Below are 22,397 nucleotides of genomic sequence, written 5' to 3'. Positions count from 1 at the left end.
TAAAAATAAAACAAAAAAGGTGACTCAACCGTGGCTAACAAGGGAAATTAGGGATAGCATAAGATCCAAGGAGAGCACATATAAATTGGCCAGAAAAAGCAGTAAACCTGAGGATTGGGAGCAGTTTAGGATTCAACAAAGGAGGACAAAGGGATTAATTAAGAAGGGGAAAATAGAATGAGAGTAAGCTTACAGGGAACATAAAAACTGACTGTAAAAGCTTTTATAGATATGTGAAGAGAAGAAGAACATAAGAACATAAGAAGTAGGAGCAGAAGTAGGCCATACGGCCCCTCGGGCCTGCTCCACCATTCAATAGGATCATGGTTGATCCGAACCTAGACTCACGTCCACTTCCCTGCCTGCTCCCCGTAACCCCTAATTCCCTTATCAGTGAGGAAACTGTCTATCTGTGTTTTAAATTTATTTAATGTCGCAGCTTCCACAGCTATCTGAGGTAGCAAATTCCATAGATTTACCACCCTCTGAGTGAAGAAGTTTCTCCTCATCTCAGTTTTGAAACGGCAGCCCCTTATTCTAAGATTATGCCCCCTAGTTCTAGTCTCACCCATCAGTGGAAACATTCTCCCCGCATCCACCCGATCAAGCCCCCTCACAATCTTATATGTTTCAATAAGATCGCTTCTCATTCTTCTGAATTCCAATGAGTAGAGACCCAACTTACTCAACCTTTCCTCATAAGTCAACCCCCTCATCTCCGGAATCAACCGAGTCAACCTTCTCTGAACTGCCTCGAGAGCAAGTATATCTTTTCTTAAATATGGAAACCAAAACTGTATGCAATATTCCAGGTGTGGCCTCACCAGTACCCTGTATAACTGAAGCAAGACTTCCCTGCTTTTATACTCCATCCCCCTTGCAATAAAAGCCAAGATTCCATTGGCCTTCCTGATCACCTGCTGTACCTGCATACTAACCTTCTGCGTTTCATGCACCAGGACCCCCAGATCCCTTTGTTCTGTAGCACTTTGCAGTTTCTCTCCATTTAGATAATAACTTGCTCTTTGATTTTTTCTGCCAAAGTGCATAACCTCACACTTTCCAACATTATATTCCATCTGCCAAATTTCTGCCCACTCACTTAGCCTGTCTATGTCCTTTTGCAGGTTTTTTCTGTCCTCCTCACTCACTGCTTTCCCTCCCATCTTTGTATCATCAGCAAACTTGGATATGTTGCACTTGGTCCCCTCCTCCAAATCGTTAATACAGATTGTGAAGAGTTGGGGTCCCAGCACTGACCCCTGCGGAACACCACTAGTTACTGATTGCCAACACGAGAATGAACCATTTATCCCAACTCTCTGTTTTCTGTTAGATAGCCAATCTTCCACCCATGCCAGTATATTACCCCCAATCCCGTGATTTTTTATCTTGTGCAGTAATCTTTTGTGTGGCACCTTGTCAAATGCCTTTTGGAAGTCCAAATACACCACATCCACTGGTTCCCCTTTATCCACCCTGTTTGTTACATCCTCAAAGAATTCGAGCAAATTTGTCAAACATGACTTCCCCTTTATAAAACCATGCTGACTCTGTCCGATTAAATTATGCTTATCCAAATGTCCTGTTACTGCTTCCTTAATAATGGACTCCAACATTTTACCAACCACAGATGTTAAGCTAACTGGTCAATAGTTTCCAGCCTTTTGTCTACCTCCCTTTTTAAATAAGGGCGTTACATTGGCAGTTTTCCAATCTGCTGGGACCTTGCCTGAATCCAGGGAGTTTTGGAAAATTACCTCCAATGCATCCGCAATCCTCACCGCTACCTCTCTCAAGACCCTAGGATGTAAGCCATCAGGTCCAGGGGATTTATCCGCCTTTAGTCCCATTATCTTACCGAGTACCATCTCCTTAGTGATTTTAATCGTGTTTAGCTCCTCCCCCCCCCCATAGCCCCCTGTTTGTCCAGTGTTGGGATATTTTTAGTGTCCTCTACTGTAAAGACTGATAGAAAATATTTGTTCAGCGTTTTTGCCATCTCCATGTTCCCCACTACTAATTTCCCGGTCTCGTCCTCTAAGGGACCAACATTCACTTTAGCCACCCTTTTTCTTTTTATATAACTGTAGAAACTCTTGCTATCTGTTTTTCTATTTTTTGCTAGCTTACTTTCATAATCTATCTTCCCTTTCTTAATTAATCTTTTAGTTATTCTTTGCTGGCTTTTAAATGCTTCCCAACCTTCTATCCTCCCACTAGATTTGGCTGATTTATATGCCCTTGTTTTCAGTCGGATACTATCCTTTATTACTTTACTTCGCCACGGATGGCTGTCTTTTCTTTTAATCCCCTTTTTCCTCAGTGGAATATATTTTTCTTGAAAGTTGTGAAATATCTCCTTGAATGTACACCACTGCTCATGTACCGTCTTACACCTTAATCTATTTTCCCAGTCCACTTTAGTCAACTCTGCTCTCATACCTTCATAGTCTCCTTTATTTAAGCTTATTAGTACGCTAGTTTGAGATCCAACTCTCTCACCCTCCAACTGAATTTGGAATTCAACCATGTTATGGTCACTCATTCCAAGAGGATCCTTTACTAGGACATTTTTTATTAATCCTGTCTCATTACACAGGACCAGATCTAAGATTGCCTGCCCCCGGTTGGTTCAGTAACATACTGCTCAAGGAACCCATCCGTAATGCACTCTATGAACTCTTCCCCAAGGATGCCCTGCTCAATTTGATTTGTCCAGTCAATATGAAAGTTAAAATCTCCCATGATTATAGCTGTTCCCTTATTACAAGCCCCAACTATTTCCTGATTTATACTCCGACCAATAGAGTTGCAACTGTTAGGAGGTCTATAGACTACGCCCAATAGTGACTTTTTCCCCTTATTATTCCTCATGTCCACCCAAACCGTTTCACTATCCTGATCCTTGGACCCAATATCATTTCTCACTATTGCAGTGATTCCATCCTTTATTAACACAGCCACCCCACCTCCTTTTCCTTCCTGTCTGTCCTTCCTAATAGTCAAATACCCCTGGATGTTTAGTTCCCAGTCATGGTCACCCTGCAGCCATGTCTCCGTAATGGCCACCAGATCATACCCATGTGTAATTATTTCTACCGTCAACTCGTCTATTTTGTTACGAATGCTGCGTGCATTCAGATAAAGAACTTTTAAATATGTTTTGTGACAATTTATTACTGCTTTTACCCCCTTTACTACTTTACCTTTATCTTTCTATATTCTGTCCCTTCCTGACACACTCTGGTTTTTAATTCTCCCACTGCCACCTTGCTCTATTGCCTTCTCCGCTGACATTTTTATTTTTCGCTCTCTTGAAACCTCCCCCCCACTAATTAGTTTAAAGCCCTCTCTACAGCCCTAGTTATTTGATTCACCAGGATTCTAGTCCCAGCACTGGCCAAGTGAAGTCCGTCCCAACGCAACAGTTCTCTCCTGTCCCAGTACTGGTGCCAGTGTCCTAAGAAGCAAAACCCATTTCTCCCACACCAGTCTTTGAGCCACGCATATAACTCTCTTATTTTATTTACCCTAGCCAAATTTGCTCCTGATGGCAGGTACAGCACAGGTTAAATACCGAGTAAAGCTCCCTCTACACTGTCCCATCAAACACTCCCAGGCCATGTACAGCACGGGTTAGATACAGAGTAAAGCTCCCTCTACACTGACCCATCAAACTCTCCCAGGGGAGATACACCACGGGTTAGATACAGAGTAAAGCTTCCTGTACACTGTCCCATCAAACACTCCCAGGGCAGGTACAGCACAGGTTAGATACAGAGTAAAGCTCCCTCTACACTGTCCCATCAAACACTCCCAGGGCAGGTACAGCACGGGTTAGATACAGAGTAAAGCTCCCTCTACACTGTCCCATCAAACACTCCAAGGGCAGGTACAGCACGGGTTAGATACAGAGTGTCAGCCGTGCCTCAGGCGGCAGCACTCTCTCCTCTGAGTCAGAAGGTTGTGGGTTGAAGTCCCACTCCAGAGACTGGAGTCTAAAACTCTGTGCTGCCCCTCCAGTGCAGTGCTGAGGGAGTAAAGCCCAGTGCAGAGTAAAGTTCCCTCTGCACTGCTCCACTAACAGGCCTGAGCCCCAAACTCAGAAGAGCGCCCTCTGCTGCATTCCACTTGTCTCAGCAGCGGGAGAAGCAGGAGACGGAAGTCCCGCCCCTCGGACACCCCGATTGGTTGGAGAACCCACCTCAGTCCTCCGACCTCCGCCCGCTCTCTCCCTATTGGTCGGAGCTCCCATCAGTCACCGCCGTGGCGTTGATGACGTGCCCCAGTCCGGCTCCCTGCAGAAGACAAGGGGCTGCGGCGGCTCAATCCGCTCCGCTCCGCGCCGGGAGGGCGCTGGGACGGTGCGGTTTGTATTTTCTTTTTATTTATCTCCCCGCCCACGCTTCTCTCCTCTATATAAAAAAACCTGATAAAACTCACTTTCCGCCGGTGATCTGGACTCTCGCGGTTGCCCGGGCCTTCCCCAGAATGCGAGGCCCTGCGCAGGCGCGGTAGCGGATCAACTTCGGGAGCGGGTCCCGGCGGCGCATGCGGAGTAGGGGGAGGGGGCGGGGCCTGTTCAGAGGGGGAGGATGATTGACAGGGGCCCAGGGTGTGTGCTGAGCATGCGCGGTGCGGGCCGGGCGCCTGTGGAGCAGGAGAGGGCGGGGCCATGGGGCGCATGCGCGGGGTCAGCTGCAGCTTTAGAGTCACAAAGGGACCGAGTGTCTTCAAATCTCTCCCCTCCTCTTCTAATTTCCTGTCAAACCAGTTTATAAAAGTCATCACTGAAAGTACATAGAAGATAGGACCCGGGCCCAGGGCCTGATTGACGGGAGCTTCCGACCAATAGGGAGCGAGCGGGGCGGGGCTGGAGGAGCGAACCGGCGGCGGGTCATCCAACCAATCGGGGAGCCCGAGGGGCGGGACTTGCGCCGGCTGATTGGGACGGAGGAGGCTGACGGGAGATTTAATTTAAATGAATTTAATTTCCCGCCTGCTCCAACCGCCCACCCTGCAACGTCACGACGTCGCCGACGTGCACTGACTGACATTGAGCTCTCCACCAATGAGCGAGGGGAGGCGGAGCCTGGAGGACCGACCGAGGGGCTTTGGTCCTCCAACTAATCGTGGCGAAGGAGGAGGCGGGACCTGGGATCGGCCCGCCGCCATTTTGTAAATTTCTCTCCACGGATGTTGCCTGACCTGCTGAGTTTTTCCAGCATTTTCTGTTGTTATTTTGGCCTGGTTAGAATCTGTGATCCTGGGAAAGTTTATTTTTTATGTTCCTTTTACAGCTCAAACTAATTTTATTTTACAGAAGATACTTGTTTTAAACATAGAAGATAGGAGCAGGAGTAGGCCATTCGACCCTTCGAGCCTGCTCCGCCATTCAATGCGATCATGGCTGATCGTAAAAAAAGCAGTTTGTTTTTAAATTGATGAAACAGAAACAAGAAACGCTGTGGAGCAAATGTGAGTAAAAATATTTTTTCTCCCTGAATTAATTTTTTTAATATTAATTTTCTGCGTTTTTAATTATTAATTTCAAGCACTTTATTAAGAGAAATATGGGAGTGGTGGGGGTTCTCTTAAAGGGACAGGCGCTCTCTTTTTCTATGAGATTTTCATTAAAGGGACCGCGTCCCCGTGGATGACCGATTTTAAAGGGACAGCATCTCCCTTTTTATAATAATGTATATTTAAGAGACTGACATTTAAATGAGAGCAAATCCCCTGCTCCCGTGAGTGCTTGGCGATAAATCAGGTGCTGTTTGCACTCACCCCCTCCCAATTCTCTGCCAAGGGAATCGTCGCTAAGCAAAAGGAAAAATATCTGTCATATTGGGCAGAAACAACAAAAACGCAAAGCAAACTCAATTGCTACTTGGCCCTAAACAGACAATACAACATGGCTGATTACCTGACCATGGTAAAGGATAGCAAACTGAGAAAAACCTTGACAATGTACAGACTTAGTGAACATAGCCTGGCGATCGAAAAAGGTAGACACAGGCAGACCCGGCTACCAAGAGAGGACAGGATATGCTCTCACTGCAGTCAGGGAGTGGTGGAGACAGAGATGCACTTCCTCACAGCTTGTAGAAAATATCAGGGCATAAGGGAGAATTTCTACCCAAAATTCACAAAAATATGCCCGGAATTCAGAAATTTGAATGACGACCAAAAACTCCCATACCTACTAGGGGAAGAGAGAAATTGTGTAACCTTAGCGGCACACTATGTTACAGCTTGCCATAAACAGAGGGACAACCACTAAATATAAGAAAAGAGTATATACAAATTATATATGAATGTATATTTATACACTCAGGGATATATCTGTTTATACACTATGGATAGATCTGTATTTTTGTGTACAACCATGAATGTTTTTCGATGCTTTGGCAACATAAGAAGTACCTTGTCATGCCAATAAAGCGATTTGAATTGAATTGAATTGACAGAAAGCAGAGAGTAGTGGTGAACGGTTGCTTTTCAGACTGGAGGGAGGTAAACAGTGATGTTCCCCAGGGGTCGGTATTAGGACCAATGTTCCCTCTTTTTTTTTTGAGGTGCGTGGCCCCTTTAACGGGCTGCACGGCCCATTCAAATTTCCGCGCATGCGCGTTTATTCCATTTATACGGCGGTGAGCCGGCTGCGCGGGACCTCCAGACCGCTGCGTGGCCGCGCAACTTAACGTGAACATTGATTCGGACCACTGCTTTTTTTGATATATATCAATGACCTGGACTTGGGGATCCAGGGCAAAATTTCAAAATTTACAGACGACACGAAACTCAGAAATGTAGCAAACAATGAGGATAGTAACAGACTTCAGGAGGATGTAGCCAGACTGGTGAAATGGGCAGAAACGTGGCAGATTAAATTTAATGTAGAGAAGTGTGATGTGATTCATTTTGGTAGGAAGAATGAGGAGAGGCAATATAAACTAAATGGTCCAGTTTTAAAGAGGGTGCAGGAACAGAGAGGCCTCGGGGGGTATGTACACAAATCTTAGAAGGTGGCAGGACAAGTTGAGAAGGCTGTTAAAAAAGCATACAGGATCCTTGACTTTATTAATAGAGGAATAGAGTACAAAAGCAAGCAGGTTATGCTAAGCCTTTATAAAACACTGGCTAGGCTTCCGCTGGGCACCACACTTTAGGAAGGATGTCAAGGCCTTAGAGAGGGTGCAGAAGAAATTTACGAGAATGGGACCAGGGATGAGGGACTTGAGTTACGTGGAGAGACGGGAGAAGCTGGGGTTGTTCTCCTTAAGCAAAGAAGATTAAGAGGAGATTTGATAGAGTTGTTCAAAATCAGGATGGATTTTGAGAGAGTAAATAAGGAGAAACCGTTTCCAATGGCTGAAGGGACAGAAACCAGATTTAAGGCGATTGGCAAAAGAACCAGAGGTGAGATGAGGAAACAGATTTTTACACCAAGTTGTTGTGATCTGGAATGCGCTGCCTGAAAGGGCGGTGGAAGCAGATTCAATATTATAATTCAGAAGAGATTGAGGTAAATACTTGAAGGGAAAACATTGACAGGGCTTTGGGGAAAGAGCAGGGGGAGTGGGATTAATTGGATCGCTCTTTCAAAGAGCCGGCACAGGCACGATGGGCCGAATGGCCTCCTTCTGTGCTGTATCATTCTATGATGCTATTCGACACAGACACACACACATACAGTCAGACAGACACAGATACTAACTAAAATACAGTCAGACACATACTCACATTTTTTCTGCATGAACTTTTATTATTAATTTCAAAGACTTTACGAAAAAGGTGGGAATGGTGGGCGGAGGGCTCTTAAAGGGACAGGGACTCTCCTTTTCAATGTGATTTTCATTAAAGGGACTGAGTCCCTCCTTGCCTGTGGAGGACCAATTTTAAAAGGACAGCGTCTCGAAATCAGGTGCTGTCTGCGTGTGAACCACCTCCTCCCAATTTCCTGCCAAGCGATCCCTGCGGGCACCACTCCACTCCAGGAGTGGCTCCTAGAATCATACAGCACCGAAGGAGGCCATTCAGCCCATCGTGCCTGTGCCGGCTCTTTGAAAGAGCTCTCCATTTAGTCCCACTCCCCTGCTCTGTCCCCATAGCCCTGAAAATTTTTCCCCTTCAAGTATTTATCCAATTCCCCAGTGAACGTTATTATTGACTCTGCTTCCACCGCCCTTTCAGGCAGCGCATTCCAGATCACAACAACTCGCTGCGTCAATAAAATTCTCCTCACCTCGCCTCTGGTTCTTTTGTCAATGACCTTATATCTGTGTCCTCTGGTTACCGACCCTCCTGCCACTGGAAACAGTTTCTCCTTATAAGCTACAGCTATACAAAGCCCGGGTTAGACTCCAGAGAGTCATAACGGCACAGAAGGAGGCCATTCAGCCCATCGAGTCCGTGCCGGCTCTCTGTAGAGCAATCCAGTCAGCCCATTCCCCCGCGCTGTCCCCGTAGCCCTGCAAGTTTATTTCCCTCAAGTGCCTATCCAGTCTCCCCTTGAAAACATTGAGTGTCTCCGCTTCCACCACTTCCGTCGGCAGCGAGTTCCAGGTCCTCACCACTCGCTGCGTAAAAAAGTTTTTCCTCACATCCCCCCTGTATCTCTTGCCCAAAACCTTAAATCTGTGTCCCCTAGTCCTTGTACCATCAACTCGTGGGCACAGCCTTTCCCTGTCTAGCCTATCCAAACCCGTCACAATCTTGTACACCTCTGTCAAATCACCCCTCAACCTCCTTTGCTCTAATGAAAACAAATCCAGCTTCTCCAACCTGTCCTTGTAGCTAAGATCCCCCATCCCCAGAACCATTCTGGTAAATCTCCTCTGCACCCTCTCAAGGGCCTTCACATCCTTCCTAAAGTGTGGTGACCAGAACTGGATGCAATACTCCAGTTGTGGCCTAACCAGCGCTTTATAAAGGTTCAGCATAATTTCTCTACTTTTGTACTCAATACCTCTATTTATGAAGCCCAAGATCCCATATGCTTTGTTAACCACTCTCTCAATATGTCCCGCCACCTTCAGGGACCTACGCACATTAACTCCCAGGAACTCCCTGGAGCACTGTGTACAGTTCTGGGCACCGCACCTCAGAAAGGATATACTGACCTTGGAAGGAGTGCAGCACAGATTGACCAGAATGTTACCCGGGCTCCAAGGGTTAGATTATGAGGAGAGATTACATAAACTAGGCTTGTGTTCCCTGGAATTTAGAAGGTTAAGGAGTGATTGAGGATTTTAGGATTTTGAAAGGAATTGGTAGAGTAGATAGAGAGAAACTTTTTCCGCCGGTGGGGGAGTCGAGGACAAGGGGACATCACCTTAAAATCAGAGCCAGGCCATTCAGGAGAGAAGTTGGGAAACACTTCTTCACACAAAGGGTGGTAGAAGTGTGGAACCCTCTCCCACAGAAAGCAGTCGATGCCAGCTCAATTAATCATTTTAAATCCCAGAGCGATAGATTTTTGCTAGACAAGGGAGCAAAGGGATATGGAGCCAAGGCAGGTGGGTGGAGTTAAGACACAGATCGGCCATGATCTCATTGAATGGCGGAACAGGCTGGAGGGGCTGAATGGCCTCCTCCTGTTCCCATGCTCCTATTTACTCTATCAAACCCCTTCCTGTTTTGAACACCTCTATTAAATCTCCGCTGCACCTTCTCTGCTCCAAGGAGAACAATCCCAGCTTCTCCAGTCTCTCCACGTAACTGAAATCCTCTGTGTATTTGTCATGGTGCAGCAGGTTATAGCAAATAGCTTTCTTAAGAACATAAGAAATAGGAGCAGGAGCAGGCCATTCGGCCCTTCGAGCCTGCTCTGCCATTCAATAAGATCATGGCTGATCTTCTACCTCATCTCCACCTTCCCGCCCGATCCCCATAATCCCTTGATTCCCCATGAGTCCAAAAATCTATCGATCTCAGCCTTGATTATACTCAATGACTGAGCCTCCACAGCCCTCTGGGGCAGAGAATTCCAAAGATTCACCACCCTCTGAGTGAAGAAATGTCTCCTCATCTCAGTCCTAAATGGCCGACCCCTTATTCTGAGACTGTGACCCCTGGTTCTAGACTCCCCAGCCAGGGGAAACCGTCTCCCAGCATCTACCCTGTCGAGCCCTGTAAGAATTGTAGATGTTTCAATGAGATCACCTCTCATTCTTCAAAATTCATGGGAATATAGGCCCAGTCTCCTCAATCTCTCCTCATAGGACAATCCCCCCATCCCAGGAATCAGTCTGGTGAACCTTCGTTGCACTCCCTCTAAGGCAAGTATATCCTTCCTTAGGTAAGGAGACCAAGACTGTACACAATACTCCAGGTGTGGTCTCACCAAGGCCCTGTATAATTGCGGTCAGACTTTACTCTTATACTCCAATCCTTTTGTAATAAAGACTAACGTACCATTTGCTTTCCTAATTGCTTGCTGCACCTGCGTGTTAAGTTGAGAAATGATAAAGGCAAGAAGTCACTTGTGGGAGTGGTGTACAGGCCCCCTGACAGTAACCACACGGTAGGATGGAGTATAAAGGAAGAAATAATGGGAGCTTGTCAGAAAGGTATGGCTATAATCATGGGGGATTTTAATCTACATATAGACTGGAAAAATCAGATGGGCAAAGGTAGCCTAGATGAGGAGTTCATAGAATCTTTTTGGGATAGTTTCTTAGAACAGCACATTCTGGAGCCAACCAGAGAGCAGGCTATACTAGACCTGGTATTGTGCAATGAGATAGGATTAATTAATGACCTCATAGTGAAGGCGCCCCTAGGTAGCAGCGATCATAATATGATTGAATTTTACATTCAGTTTGAGGGAGAGACGAGTGGGTCCAAGACTAGTATTTTAAACTTAAATAAGGGCAATTATGAGGGCATGAAAGCAGAGCGAGCTAAAGTGGACTGGCAAATTAGGTTAAGGGAGAGGTCAATAGAGTTGCAGTGGCAGACATTTAAGGGGATATTTCAGAATACACAGAATAGATACATTCCAACGAGAAAGAAAAATTCCAAGGGGAGGACCCACCATCCGTGGTTAACTAAAAAAGTTAAAGATAGTATCAGACTTAAAGAAAAAGCATATAATTGTGCAAAGATGGCTGGCAGGTCAGAAGATTGGACAGAATATAAAAAACAGCAAAGAATGACTAAAAGATTAATAAGGAGAGAAAAATGAGAGTACCAGAGAAAGCTAGCTAGAAATATAAACACTGATAGTAAAAGTTTCTATAGATATTTAAAAAATAAAAGATTTAACAAAGTGAGCGTTGGTCCTATAGAAAGTGAGTCTGGGGAATTAATAATGGAAAATAAGGAGATGGCAGTTGAATTGAACAGGTATTTTGCATCGGTCTTCACGATAGAGGATTCAAGTAACATCCCAGAAATAGCTGTAAATCAGGAAATGGAAGGGAGGGAGGAACTCCAGAAAATTACAATCACCAGGGAAGTGGCCCTAGAAATACTAGATGCATTGCTGGTCATCTTCCAAAATTCGATAGACTCTGGAACAGTTCCCATGGATTGGAGGGTAGCTAATTTTACCCCACTATTCAAAAAAGGTGGTAGAGAGAAAACGGGGAATTACAGACCAGTAAGCCTGACATCGGTAGTGGGGAAAATGCCAGAATCCATTATAAAAGATGTAACAGCAGAGCAGTTGGAAAACAGTGACAGGATTGGACAAAGTCGACATGGATTTACAAAAGGTAAATCGTGCTTGACTAATCTACTGAAATTTTTTGAGGATGTAGCTGGTAAAATAGATATGGGAGAACCAGTGGATGTGGTGTATTTGGACTTTCAGAAGGCTTTCGATAAGGTCCCACATAAGAGATTAGCGTGTAAAGTTAAGGCACATGGGATTGGGGGCAAGGTATTGAATTGGATAGAGAACTGGTTGGCAGACAGAAAGCAAAGAGTTCGAATAAACGGGTCTTTTTCCGAGTGGCAGGCAGTGACTAGTGGGGTACCGCAGGGATCGGTCCTAGGACCCCAGCTGTTCACAATATATATTAATGATCTAGACGAGGGAACTAGATGTAATATCTCCAAGTTTGCAGACGACACAAAGCTGGGTGGGCGTGTGTGCTGTGAGGAGGATGCTGAGAAACTCCAGGATGATTTGGACAGGTTGGGTGATCGGGCAGAAGCATGGCAGATGCAATATAATGTGGATAAATGCGAGGTTATCCACTTTGGTGTCAAAAACAGGAAGGCAGATTATTATCTGAATGGCAATAGATTGGGAGAAGGGGAAGTGCAACGAGACCTGGGTGTCCTTGTGCACCAGTCGTTGAAGGTAAGCATGCAGGTGCAGCAGGCGGTTAAGAAGGCAAATGGTATGTTGGCCTTCGTAGCGAGAGGGTTCGAGTACAGGAACAAGGATGTCTTGCTGCAGTTGTACAGGGCCTTGGTGAGGCCACATCTTGAGTATTGTGTGCAGTTTTGGTCGCCTTATCTGAGGAGGGATGTTCTTGCCATGGAAGGAGTGCAGCGAAGATTCACCAGACTGATATCTGGGGTGGCAGGAATGACGTGTGAGGAGAGATTGGGTCGATTGGGCTTATACTCGCTGGAGTTTAGAAGAATGAGAGGGGACCTCATTGAAACTTATAAAATTCTAACAGGACTAGACAGACTAGATGCAGGAAGGATGTTCCCGATGGTCGGGGTGTCCAGGACCAGGGGTCACAGTCTAAGGATAAGGGGTAAGCCATTTAGGACAGAGATGAGGAGGAATTTCTTCACCCAGAGAGTGGTGAACCTGTGGAATTCTCTACCACAGAAGGCAGTGGAGGCCAATTCATTAAATATATTCAAGAAGGAGTTCGATATATTTCTTAAGGCTAAAGGGATCAAGGGATATGGGGAGAAGGCAGGGACAGGATACTGAGTTTGGATGATCAGCCATGATCTCGTTGAATGGCGGAGCAGGCTCAAGGGGCCGAATGACCTACTCCTACTCTATGTTTCTATGTTTCCCTCACTGATTGCGGCTCTTCACCAACACCGACTTTACAAAGAAAGCCCCGTGCAGCAGCCTGGAGCTCGGGCCCAGCGCACAGGCGCGGGGGAGGATGATTGACAGGGGCCCAGGGTGTGTGCTGAGCATGCGCGGTGCGGGCCGGGCACCTGTGGAGCAGCTGAGGGCGGGGCCATGGGGCGCATGCGCGGGGTCAGCCACAACTCAGTGCGGCGGCCGGAGTGCTTTCTGGAGCGCGGGGCCTTGTCGGGATTGCAGCCGCCGTTACTGTTGATCTTTTCAACCAACTTGTGCAGCAGCTGGGGCCTGAAAATCAGCTTCACTGCCCCTGGGCTGGGAAAGGGGGACATGAGACAACATTCTCCCTCTTACCCCCTTTCTAAACTCCTTTTACAGAGTTTTAGAAGTGGAGCATTTACAGACAGGAAGCTCAAACCAAACATCACCACAAGATCTGACAGAGTTGCTCGATTCATCAGGACCTGAATATCATCGGCCTTTGCACATGGAAGGAGAGAGCAGCGATCGCAGCGCAGACAAACCGCACACGTGTTCCGTGTGTGGACTCGCCTTCAGCCGATTGCCTGCCTTGGCGAGACACGTGCTCCGTCACACCGGGGAGAAACCGGGTAAAGGTGGGGATGGTGGGAAGGGATTCAGTTCCCCGTCTACGTCAGAAGTTCATCGGCGCAATCACACTGGGGACAGTCCGTTCACCTGCTCTGTGTGTGGGAAGGGATATATTTATTCATCCCACCTGCTGAGACACAAGCTTGTTCATTCTGATGAGAAACCATTTAAATGTTCTGACTGCGGGAAGAGCTTCAAATACTCCGGGCATGTGAAGGAACACCAGCATGTTCACACCGATGAGAAACCATTTAAATGTTCCGACTGCGGGAAGAGCTTCAAATACTCCAGGGATCTGAAGGAACACCAACTTGCTCACACCGATGAGAGACCATTTACATGTTCCGACTGTGGGAAGAGCTTCAAATGCTCCAGGTATCTGAAGCAACACCAGCTTGTTCACACCGATGAGAGACCATTTACATGTTCTGACTGTGGGAAGAGTTTTAAATGCTCCGGGACTCTGACCAGACACCAGCGACTTCACACCGGGGAGAGGCCATTTCCCTGCCCCTGCTCAGTGTGTGGGAAGGGATTCACTTACACATCCCACCTGCTGAGACACCAGCTTGTTCACACTGATGAGAGAGTGTTTAAATGTTCTGTGCCAAAAGAGCTTTAAAAGCTCCAGGGTCCTGAAGCGACACCAGCTTGTTCACACTGATGAGAGAGCGTTTACATGTTCTGACTGTGGGGAGAGCTTTAAAAGCTCCAATGACCTGCTGAGACACCAGCAAGTTCACACTGTTCTGTAATGCAGGGCCCTGTAGACAGCTGGGGTGACATGAATGTGGAATGGATGAATGTTTTATAAATTCTTGTACTGCTGTTTAATCTTTCAATCTGTTGTGCTGATGATTCCCTTGATTTGACTGTTAATGGTATTTTTGTTTTTCTCCTTATCACAGGCAATTACCAATTAAAAGTCAACCATCACAACCAATAAAACCTGTAACATAACCAAAAAAAGTTTAAAGGAAACTTAAATTAAATTAAAATTCTATTTTTGGTGGTGATGATGCACGCCAGTCCCTCCGGTACCCACCGGTCACGGAAGGCCTCGAGCGCGCCGGTGGACTGTTCATGTTATTACATTGAATGTACAGCACAGAAACAGGCCATTCGGCCCAACTGGTCCATGCCGGGGTTTATGCTCCACACGAGCCTCCTCCGACATATCCTCCTATGTTTATCTGGCTTCTCCTTAAATACATCTATGTCGTTCACCTCAACTACTCCCTGTGGTAGCGAGTTCCCCATTCTCATCACTCTCTGGGTAAAGAAGTTTCTCCTGAATTCCCTCCTGGATTTATTAATGACTTATATTTATGGCCCCATAAATATGATGAGATTCTGTTAAGCTGCCCAGTATGTTGTTGTACTTTGTCTTTTTCTGATGAATGAAACATTACTGAGCCCCTGTACCCGTGTTATGGGATGAAGTGCCAGACAAGTGAAGGCACAACGTCTGGGTGTGAATCTGATAATAACCTCACGGACCGTATAGGTGTGATAACCAGACGGGCTTGTGGTTATAGTCTGGTCACAGATGGACTAAATTCCCTGAATTAGCAGGAGTTCAGGAGGCGGTCAACAGACAGGTCCAAACAATCCCATTTCCTGAGCGGTAACCAAGCTTGTGTACAAGAACAGGCCACTTAAGCCGTTGTCAATTGGAACAGACTCGAGAAGATCGCGCGTGAATCCACTGTACTTCTATTCTCCAGATTGAGGGAATTATCACCCGATCTGTGTTATGCAGCGCTCTTAATAAAGTCTGGAGAGACAATTTGTGTTCTTGTGAGCTTGATTATCTGGTGTCCGAAACCCTGGGACTCCCGATCATTAGAGTCAACCTCAGTGTGTGGAAAGGGATTCCCTGGTGTATCCCACCCGCTGACACACCAGAGTGTCCACAGTGTGACTGCGGTGGGTCGATTCCACTGTTTCCGATGCCTTTAATCACATCCAGGACTGAACCATGTTAATTCAGGCAACTGGGACTTGTTAATGTTAAAACCCCAATAACTGGGCTGGATTTAAAGATTATTCCCTGTTCTCAGTACTAGTGAGCAGAGAGAAGCTGATGTTATAGAATCATAGAGCACAGTAGGATGCCTTTCGGCCCATCGTTCTGGTGCCGGCTCTTTGAAAGAGCGATGCAATTAGTCCCACTGCCCTGCTCTTTCCCCACAGCCCTGCAAATTTCTGCTTTTAGTATATATCCAATTCCCTTTTGAAAGTTACTATTGAATCTGCTTCCACCTCCCATTCAGGCAGTGCATTCCAGATCACCACAATTCGCTGTATAAAAAAAGTCTCCTCATTTCCTCTCTCGATTCTTTTGCCAATGATCTGAAATCTGTGTCCTCTCGTTACCGACCCTCCTGCCAGTGACAACAGCTTCTCCTTGTTTGCTCGATCAAATCCCCTCATAATTTTGAGCACCTCAATCACAGCTCCACTTAACCGTCTCTGCTCCAAGTTATATTGCCAGTGTTTTGTGAATTGTTGCTGTGATCGAGGTGCTGGATGTCCGTGCCTGGGGAATGGGACATTCTATCCTCGTGAGCACCGAGTGTCAGCATCCAGCAATCTCTGGTCAGGGACTGTCTTTTTAAACTGCCTCACCTCAGCTTTTTGACTCCCTGATTTCATTATTAAACATTTCAGTGTTCTTGCAGAGTGACCAAGGCTGAACAGATAAATGTGAGGTATTACATTTTGGTAGGAAGAATGGGGAGGTCACTTATCACTTGGAGGGTGTGAGTCTAGGTGGGGTAGAGGAACAAAGGGATCTCGGAGTACAAATACACAAATTACTAAAAGTTGTGACACAGGTTAGCAAGGCCATAAAAAAAGCAAACCAAGCACTAGGGTTTATTTCTAGAGGGATAGAATTGAAAAGTAGTGAAGTTATGCTAAACCTGTATCGAACCTTGGTTAGACCACACTTAGAGTACTGCGTACAGTTCTGGTCGCCATGTTATAAAAAGGATATAGAGGCACCGGAGAGGGTGCAGAGAAGATTTACAAGGATGATACCAGAAATGCGAGGGTATACATATCAGGAAAGGATGAACAGGCTGGGTCTCTTTTCTCTTGAAAACAGAATGCTGAGGGGTGACCTAATAGAGGTCTTTAAAATTATGAAAAATGTTGATAGAGTGGATACAGAGAGAATGTTTCCACTTGTGGGGAAGAGCATAACTAGAGGCCTCAATATAAGATAGTCACCAAGAAATCCAATAGGGAATTGAGAAGAAACTTCTTTACCCAGAGAGTGGTGAGAATGTGGAACTCGCTGCCACAGGGAGTGGTTGAAGCGAATAGTATCGATGCATTTAAGGGGAGGCTAGACAAGCATATGAGGGAGAAGGGAATCGAGGGTTATGCTGATAGATTTAGATGAGGAAAGATGGGAGGAGGCTCGAGTGGAGCATAAACACCGGCATGGACTGGTTGGGCCGAATGGCCTGTTTCTGTGCCGTATATCCGATGTAATCCTATGTCAAGTATCCCAGCTGGCTTAGCTCCAGGCACTTTAGCTCAGTGGGCAGCACTCTCACCTCTGAGTCAGAAGGTCGTGGGTTCAAGTCCCAGTCCAGAGACTTGAGCATAAAAATCTAGGTTGACACTCCAGTACTGAGAGAGTGCTGCACTGTCAGAGGTGCCGTCTTTCGGATGAGATGTTAAACCGAGGCCCCCGTCTGCTCTTTCAGGTGGATGTAAAAGATCCCATGGCACTACATTGAAGAAGAGCAGGGGAGTTCTCCCCGGTGTCCTGGGGCCAATATTTATCCCTCAATCAACATCACTGAAAGAGATTATCTGGTCATTGTCACATTGCTGTTTGTGGGAGCTTGCTGTGCGCCAATTGGCTGCCGCGTTTCCTACATTACAACAGTGACTACACTTCAGAAGTACTTCATTGGCTGTAAAGCGCTCTGGGACATCCTGAGGTTGTGAAAGGCGCTATATAAATGCAAGTCTTTCTTTCTCAGCAAGAGGGTGAGTGTCAGTGGTTGGAGGAAGGAGCTCAGTGCTGTCACTGGGTGGACACAGACAGATTGAAGCTAAAAGACAGAGAATGCTGAAGTTTGGAATGATAACACCCAAAGTCAGGAGATGGGCCCTTTGCCTAGATAAGGGAGCTGGTTGCTAAGAGACCTACAGACCTAATAACACTGCAAACTGCTCAGGCAGCAGACTTGTTGCAACATGTGAGGTCACGAGTGAGTTGGTGCCCAGACAACAGAGCCTTGGGCATTCCTGAGAGACACAAACTGGTTCTGTAACCGGGAGAACAGGTTGAGGGAGTCACTCTACGTGAGACGACTCATCTGAGGTGTTAACACAGAGTCAGCTTGGGAATGGGATGATCAATGAATCATAGAATCATAGAAATTTACAGCACAGAAGGAGGCCATTCGGCCCATCTTGTCCGTGCCGGCCGACAAAGAGCTATCCTCCCTAATCCCACTTTCCAGCACTTGGTCCGTAGCCTTGTAGGTTACGGCACTTCAAGTACATATCCAAGTACTTTTTAAATGTGATGAGGGTCTCTGCCTCTACCACCCTTTCAGGCAGTGAGTTCCAGACCCCCACCACCCTCTGGGTGAAAAACTTTTCTCCTCAAATCCCCTCTAAACTTCCAACCAATTACTTTAAATCTGTGCCCCCTGGTTATTGACCTCCCTGCTAAGGGAAATAGGTCCTTCCTATCCACTCTATCTAGGCCCCTCATAATTTTATACACCTCAATTAAGTCTCCCCTCAGCCTCCTCTGTTCCAAAGAAAACAACCCTTGCTTATAGCCAAAATTCCCCAGACCAGGCAACACACTCCTAAATCTCCTCTGCACCCCCTCTAGTGCAATCACATCCTTCCTGTAATGTGGTGACCAGAACTGCACGCAGTGTTCTAGCTGCGGCCTAACTAGTGTTTTATACAGTTCAAGTATAACCTCCCTGCTCTTATATTCTATGCCTCAGCTAATAAAGGCAAGTATCCCGTGTGCCTTCTTAATCTCCTTATCTACCTGTCCTGCTACCTTCAGGGATCTGTGGACATGCACTCCAAGGTCCCTCTGATCCTCTACACTTCTCAGTGTCCTACCATTTATAGTGTATTCCCTTGCCTTGTTAGCCCTCCCCAAATGCATTACCTCACACTTCTCCAGATTGAATTCCATTTGCCACTGTTCTGCCCACCTGACCAGTCCATTGATATCTTCCTGCAGTCTGCAGCTTTCTTCTTCATTATCAACCACACGGCCAACTTTTGCATCATCTGCAAACTTCTTAATCATACTTCCTACATTCAAGTCCAAATCATTGATTTATACCACAAAAAGCAAAGGACCCAGTACTGAGCCCTGCGGAACCCCACTGGAAACAGCCTTCCAGTCACAAAAACACCCTTCGACCATTACCCTTTGTTTCTTGCCTCTGAGCCAATTTTGGATCCAACTTGCCACTTTGCATTGGGTCACATGGGCTTTTTCTTTCTTGACCAGTCTGTCATGCGGGACCTTATCAAAAGCCTTGCTAAAATCCATATAGACTACATCAAACGCACTACCCTCATCGACCCTCCTTACCTCCTCAAAATATGCAACCAAGTTAGTCAGACACGACCGTCCCTGAACAAATCTATGCTGTCTGTCCCTGATTAATCCGTGTCTTTCTAAATGAAGATTTATCCTGTCCCTCAGAATTTTTCCCAATAATTTTCCCAACACCGAGTTTGGTTGACTGGCCTGTAATTACTCAGTCTATCCCTTTCTCCCTTTTTAATCAACGGTACCACGTTAGCAGTCCTCCAGTCCTCCGGCACCACCCCTGTAGCCAGAGAGGATTGGAAAATGATGGTCAGAGCCTCTGCTATTTCCTCTCTTACTTCTCTTAACAGTCTGGGATACATTTCATCCAGGCCTGGGGATTGTGCTTGACTAATCTACTGGAATTTTTTGAGGATGTATCTGGTAAAATAGATAAGGGAGAACCAGTGGATGTGGTGTATTTGGACTTTCAGAAGGCTTTTGATAAGGTCCCACATAAGAGATTAGCGTGTAAAGTTAAGGCACATGGGATTGGGGGCAAGGTACTGACTTGGATAGTGAACTGGTTGGCAGACAGGAAGCTAAGAGTTGGAATAAACGGGTCTTTTTCCGAGTGGCAGGCAGTGACTAGTGGGGTACTGCAGGATTGGTCCAAGGACCCCAGCTATTCACAATATATATTAATGATCTAGACGAGGGAACTAGATGTAATATCTCCAAGTTTGCAGACGACACAAAGCTTGGTGGGCGTGTGTGCTGTGAGGAGGATGCTGAGAAACTCCAGTATGATTTGGACAGGTTGGTTAATGGGGCAGAAGCATGGCAGATGCAGTATAAAGTGGATAAATGCGAGGTTATCCACTTTGGTGGCAAAAACAGGAAGGCAGATTATTATCTGAATGGCAATAGATTGGGAGAAGGGGAAGTGCAATGAGACCTGGGTGTTATTGTGCACCAGTTGCTGAAGGTAAGCATGCAGGTGCAGCAGGTGGTTAAGAAGGCAAATGGTATGTTGGCCTTCATAGTGAGAGGGTTCGAGTACAAGAACAAGGATGTCTTGCTGCAGTTGTACAGGGCCTTGGTGAGACCACATCTTGAGTATTGTGTGCAGTTTTTGTCTCCTTATCTGAGGAAGGATGTTCTTGCCATGGAAGGAGTGCGGCGAAGATTCACCAGACTGATACCTGGGATGGCAGGAATGACGTATGAGGAGAGATTGGGTCGATTGGGCTTATACTCACTGGAGTTTAGAAGAATGAGAGGGGATCTCATTGAAACTTATAAAATTCTAACAGGACTGGATGCAGGAAGGATGTTCCCGATGGCCGGGGAGTCCAGAACCAGGGGTCACAGTCTAAGGATAAAGGGTAAGCCATTTAGGACAGAAATGAGGAGGAATTTCTTCACCCAGAGAGCGGTGAACCTGTGGAATTCTCTACCACAGAAGGCAGTGGAAGCCAATTCATTAAATATATTCAAGAAGGAGTTGGATATATTTCTTAAGGCTAAAGGGATCAAGGGATATGGGGAGAAGGCAGGGACAGGGTACTGAATTTGGATGATCAGCCATGATCACAGTGAATGGCGGAGCAGGCTCGAGGGGCCGAATGGCCTACTCCTCCTATCTTCTATGTTTCTATGAACCCCAGGACCAGGCCCCTATAGGGAATAGGTATGCAGATCTAGCCGCGAAACTAGCTGCGGAAGACATGCAACCAGAGGACGCGTTCAAAAACGAAATAAATATGGTCATGATAGTGGGGTACAGGAAGTGAATATAATGGAGCTACAAGAAAATACTAGTAAAGAGCAAAAGGAGAAATGGAGACAAGCTGGCGCGCAATTACAAGATGGAATTTGGAAATGGGGCCCACGTAACCAGGTGGTGGCACCGGAATGTTGTAGACAACAACTGATGGCGCTATACCATGGTGTAACACATACTGGCAGAAGTAACATGTTGCACCTACTGACACAGTACTGGTGGTGGCCAAAGATAGGTCGGGAAGTAGCGAAATATTGCCACCGCTGTATAATATGTGCAAGAATAATGTAGGACAGAGATGTCGAGTTAGAGTAGCAAACCAACCCAGGCCCCAAGGACCCTGGGAAAACTTACAAATTGACTTTACCGGCCCCTTAGCGCAGGACCGGGGGAAGAAATATTGCCTGGTAATAATTGACCAATTTACCAGGTGGGTGGAAGCCTTTGCCACCCGAGACTGCTCTGCAAAAACAGTTGCACTAATATTGGCTACCGAGGTTGTACCCCGTTGGGGAGTGCCTCTGCAAATTGACTCCGACAACGGCACTCACTTCACCGGCAAAATAATGAAAGAAATCTGTAAGCTGCTACATGTGACACAAAAATATCACATCCCATATCACCCCCAGAGCTCGGGGATGGTAGAAAGAATGAATAGGTCACTGAAAAACGCACTGACAAAAGTCAGCCAAGAAACAGGGACGGGATGGTCGGAATTATTACCCAGCATACTAATGAGGCTGCGAGCCACCCCAGGACAAACGACCGGACTGACCCCCTATGAATTAATGACAGGACGAGCTATGAGACTACCAGAGGATTTGGCTGGAGGGGTGGGAGAACCAGGAGCAGTACAAGATAGATTAAGGCGATACTTAGTACAACGAAATCAGGAGGTACAAGCATTAAATAAAGAAGGAACCAAAAACAGATTAAAGATCTAGAAAGGCAGAATGCTGGACTTAAACCAGACGAGTTGCCCAGAATAGGTCAACAAGTAATGACGCAAGTTATCGGAAGAAAGGGAATGGGTAGCGATATATTGCCACTGCTGTGTAATATGTGCAAGAATAATGTAGGACAGAGATGTAGAGTTAGAGTAGCAAACCGGTATTTAAAGGGGTATGGCCTCTCTCTGTATCATGTAAGAGCAGGGAGGTTCTGCTTGAACTGTAGAAAAACAGCAGTTAGGCCACCGCGTGCAGTTCTGGTTGCCCCATTGCAGGAAAGATGTGACTGCTCGAGATGGGAGATTTACGAGGATGTTGCCAGGACTAGAGAATTTCAGCTACAAGGAAAGATTGAATACATAGAAACATAGAAAATAGGAGCAGGAGTAGGTCATTCGGCCCCTCGAGCCTGCTCCGCCATTCAATGAGATCATGGCTGATCATCCAAATTCAGTACCCGGTCCCTGCTTTCTCCCCATATCCCTT

At 46.3% G+C, this 22,397-nt stretch overlaps 1 protein-coding gene across 1 annotated transcript; it reads left to right on the top strand.

Moving 5' to 3' along the window:
• Window positions 1-4,271: 4,271 nt before the first annotated feature.
• Window positions 4,272-15,033, top strand: LOC147084052 (uncharacterized). The gene is made up of 3 exons (XM_085979930.1): window positions 4,272-4,367; window positions 5,327-5,481; window positions 13,400-15,033. The coding sequence occupies exon 3, from the start codon at window positions 13,509-13,511 to the stop codon at window positions 14,253-14,255; it is 747 nt and encodes a 248-aa protein (XP_085836056.1). The 5' UTR covers window positions 4,272-4,367; window positions 5,327-5,481; window positions 13,400-13,508; the 3' UTR covers window positions 14,256-15,033.
• The last annotated feature ends 7,364 nt before the right edge of the window (window positions 15,034-22,397 follow it).

Source organism: Somniosus microcephalus, unplaced genomic scaffold (assembly GCF_052327205.1).
Source record: "Somniosus microcephalus isolate GS21.2 unplaced genomic scaffold, FLI_Smic_1.0 scaffold4, whole genome shotgun sequence".
NCBI classification, from domain to species: domain Eukaryota; kingdom Metazoa; phylum Chordata; class Chondrichthyes; order Squaliformes; family Somniosidae; genus Somniosus; species Somniosus microcephalus.
This window is presented reverse-complemented; position numbering and strand designations above follow the sequence as displayed.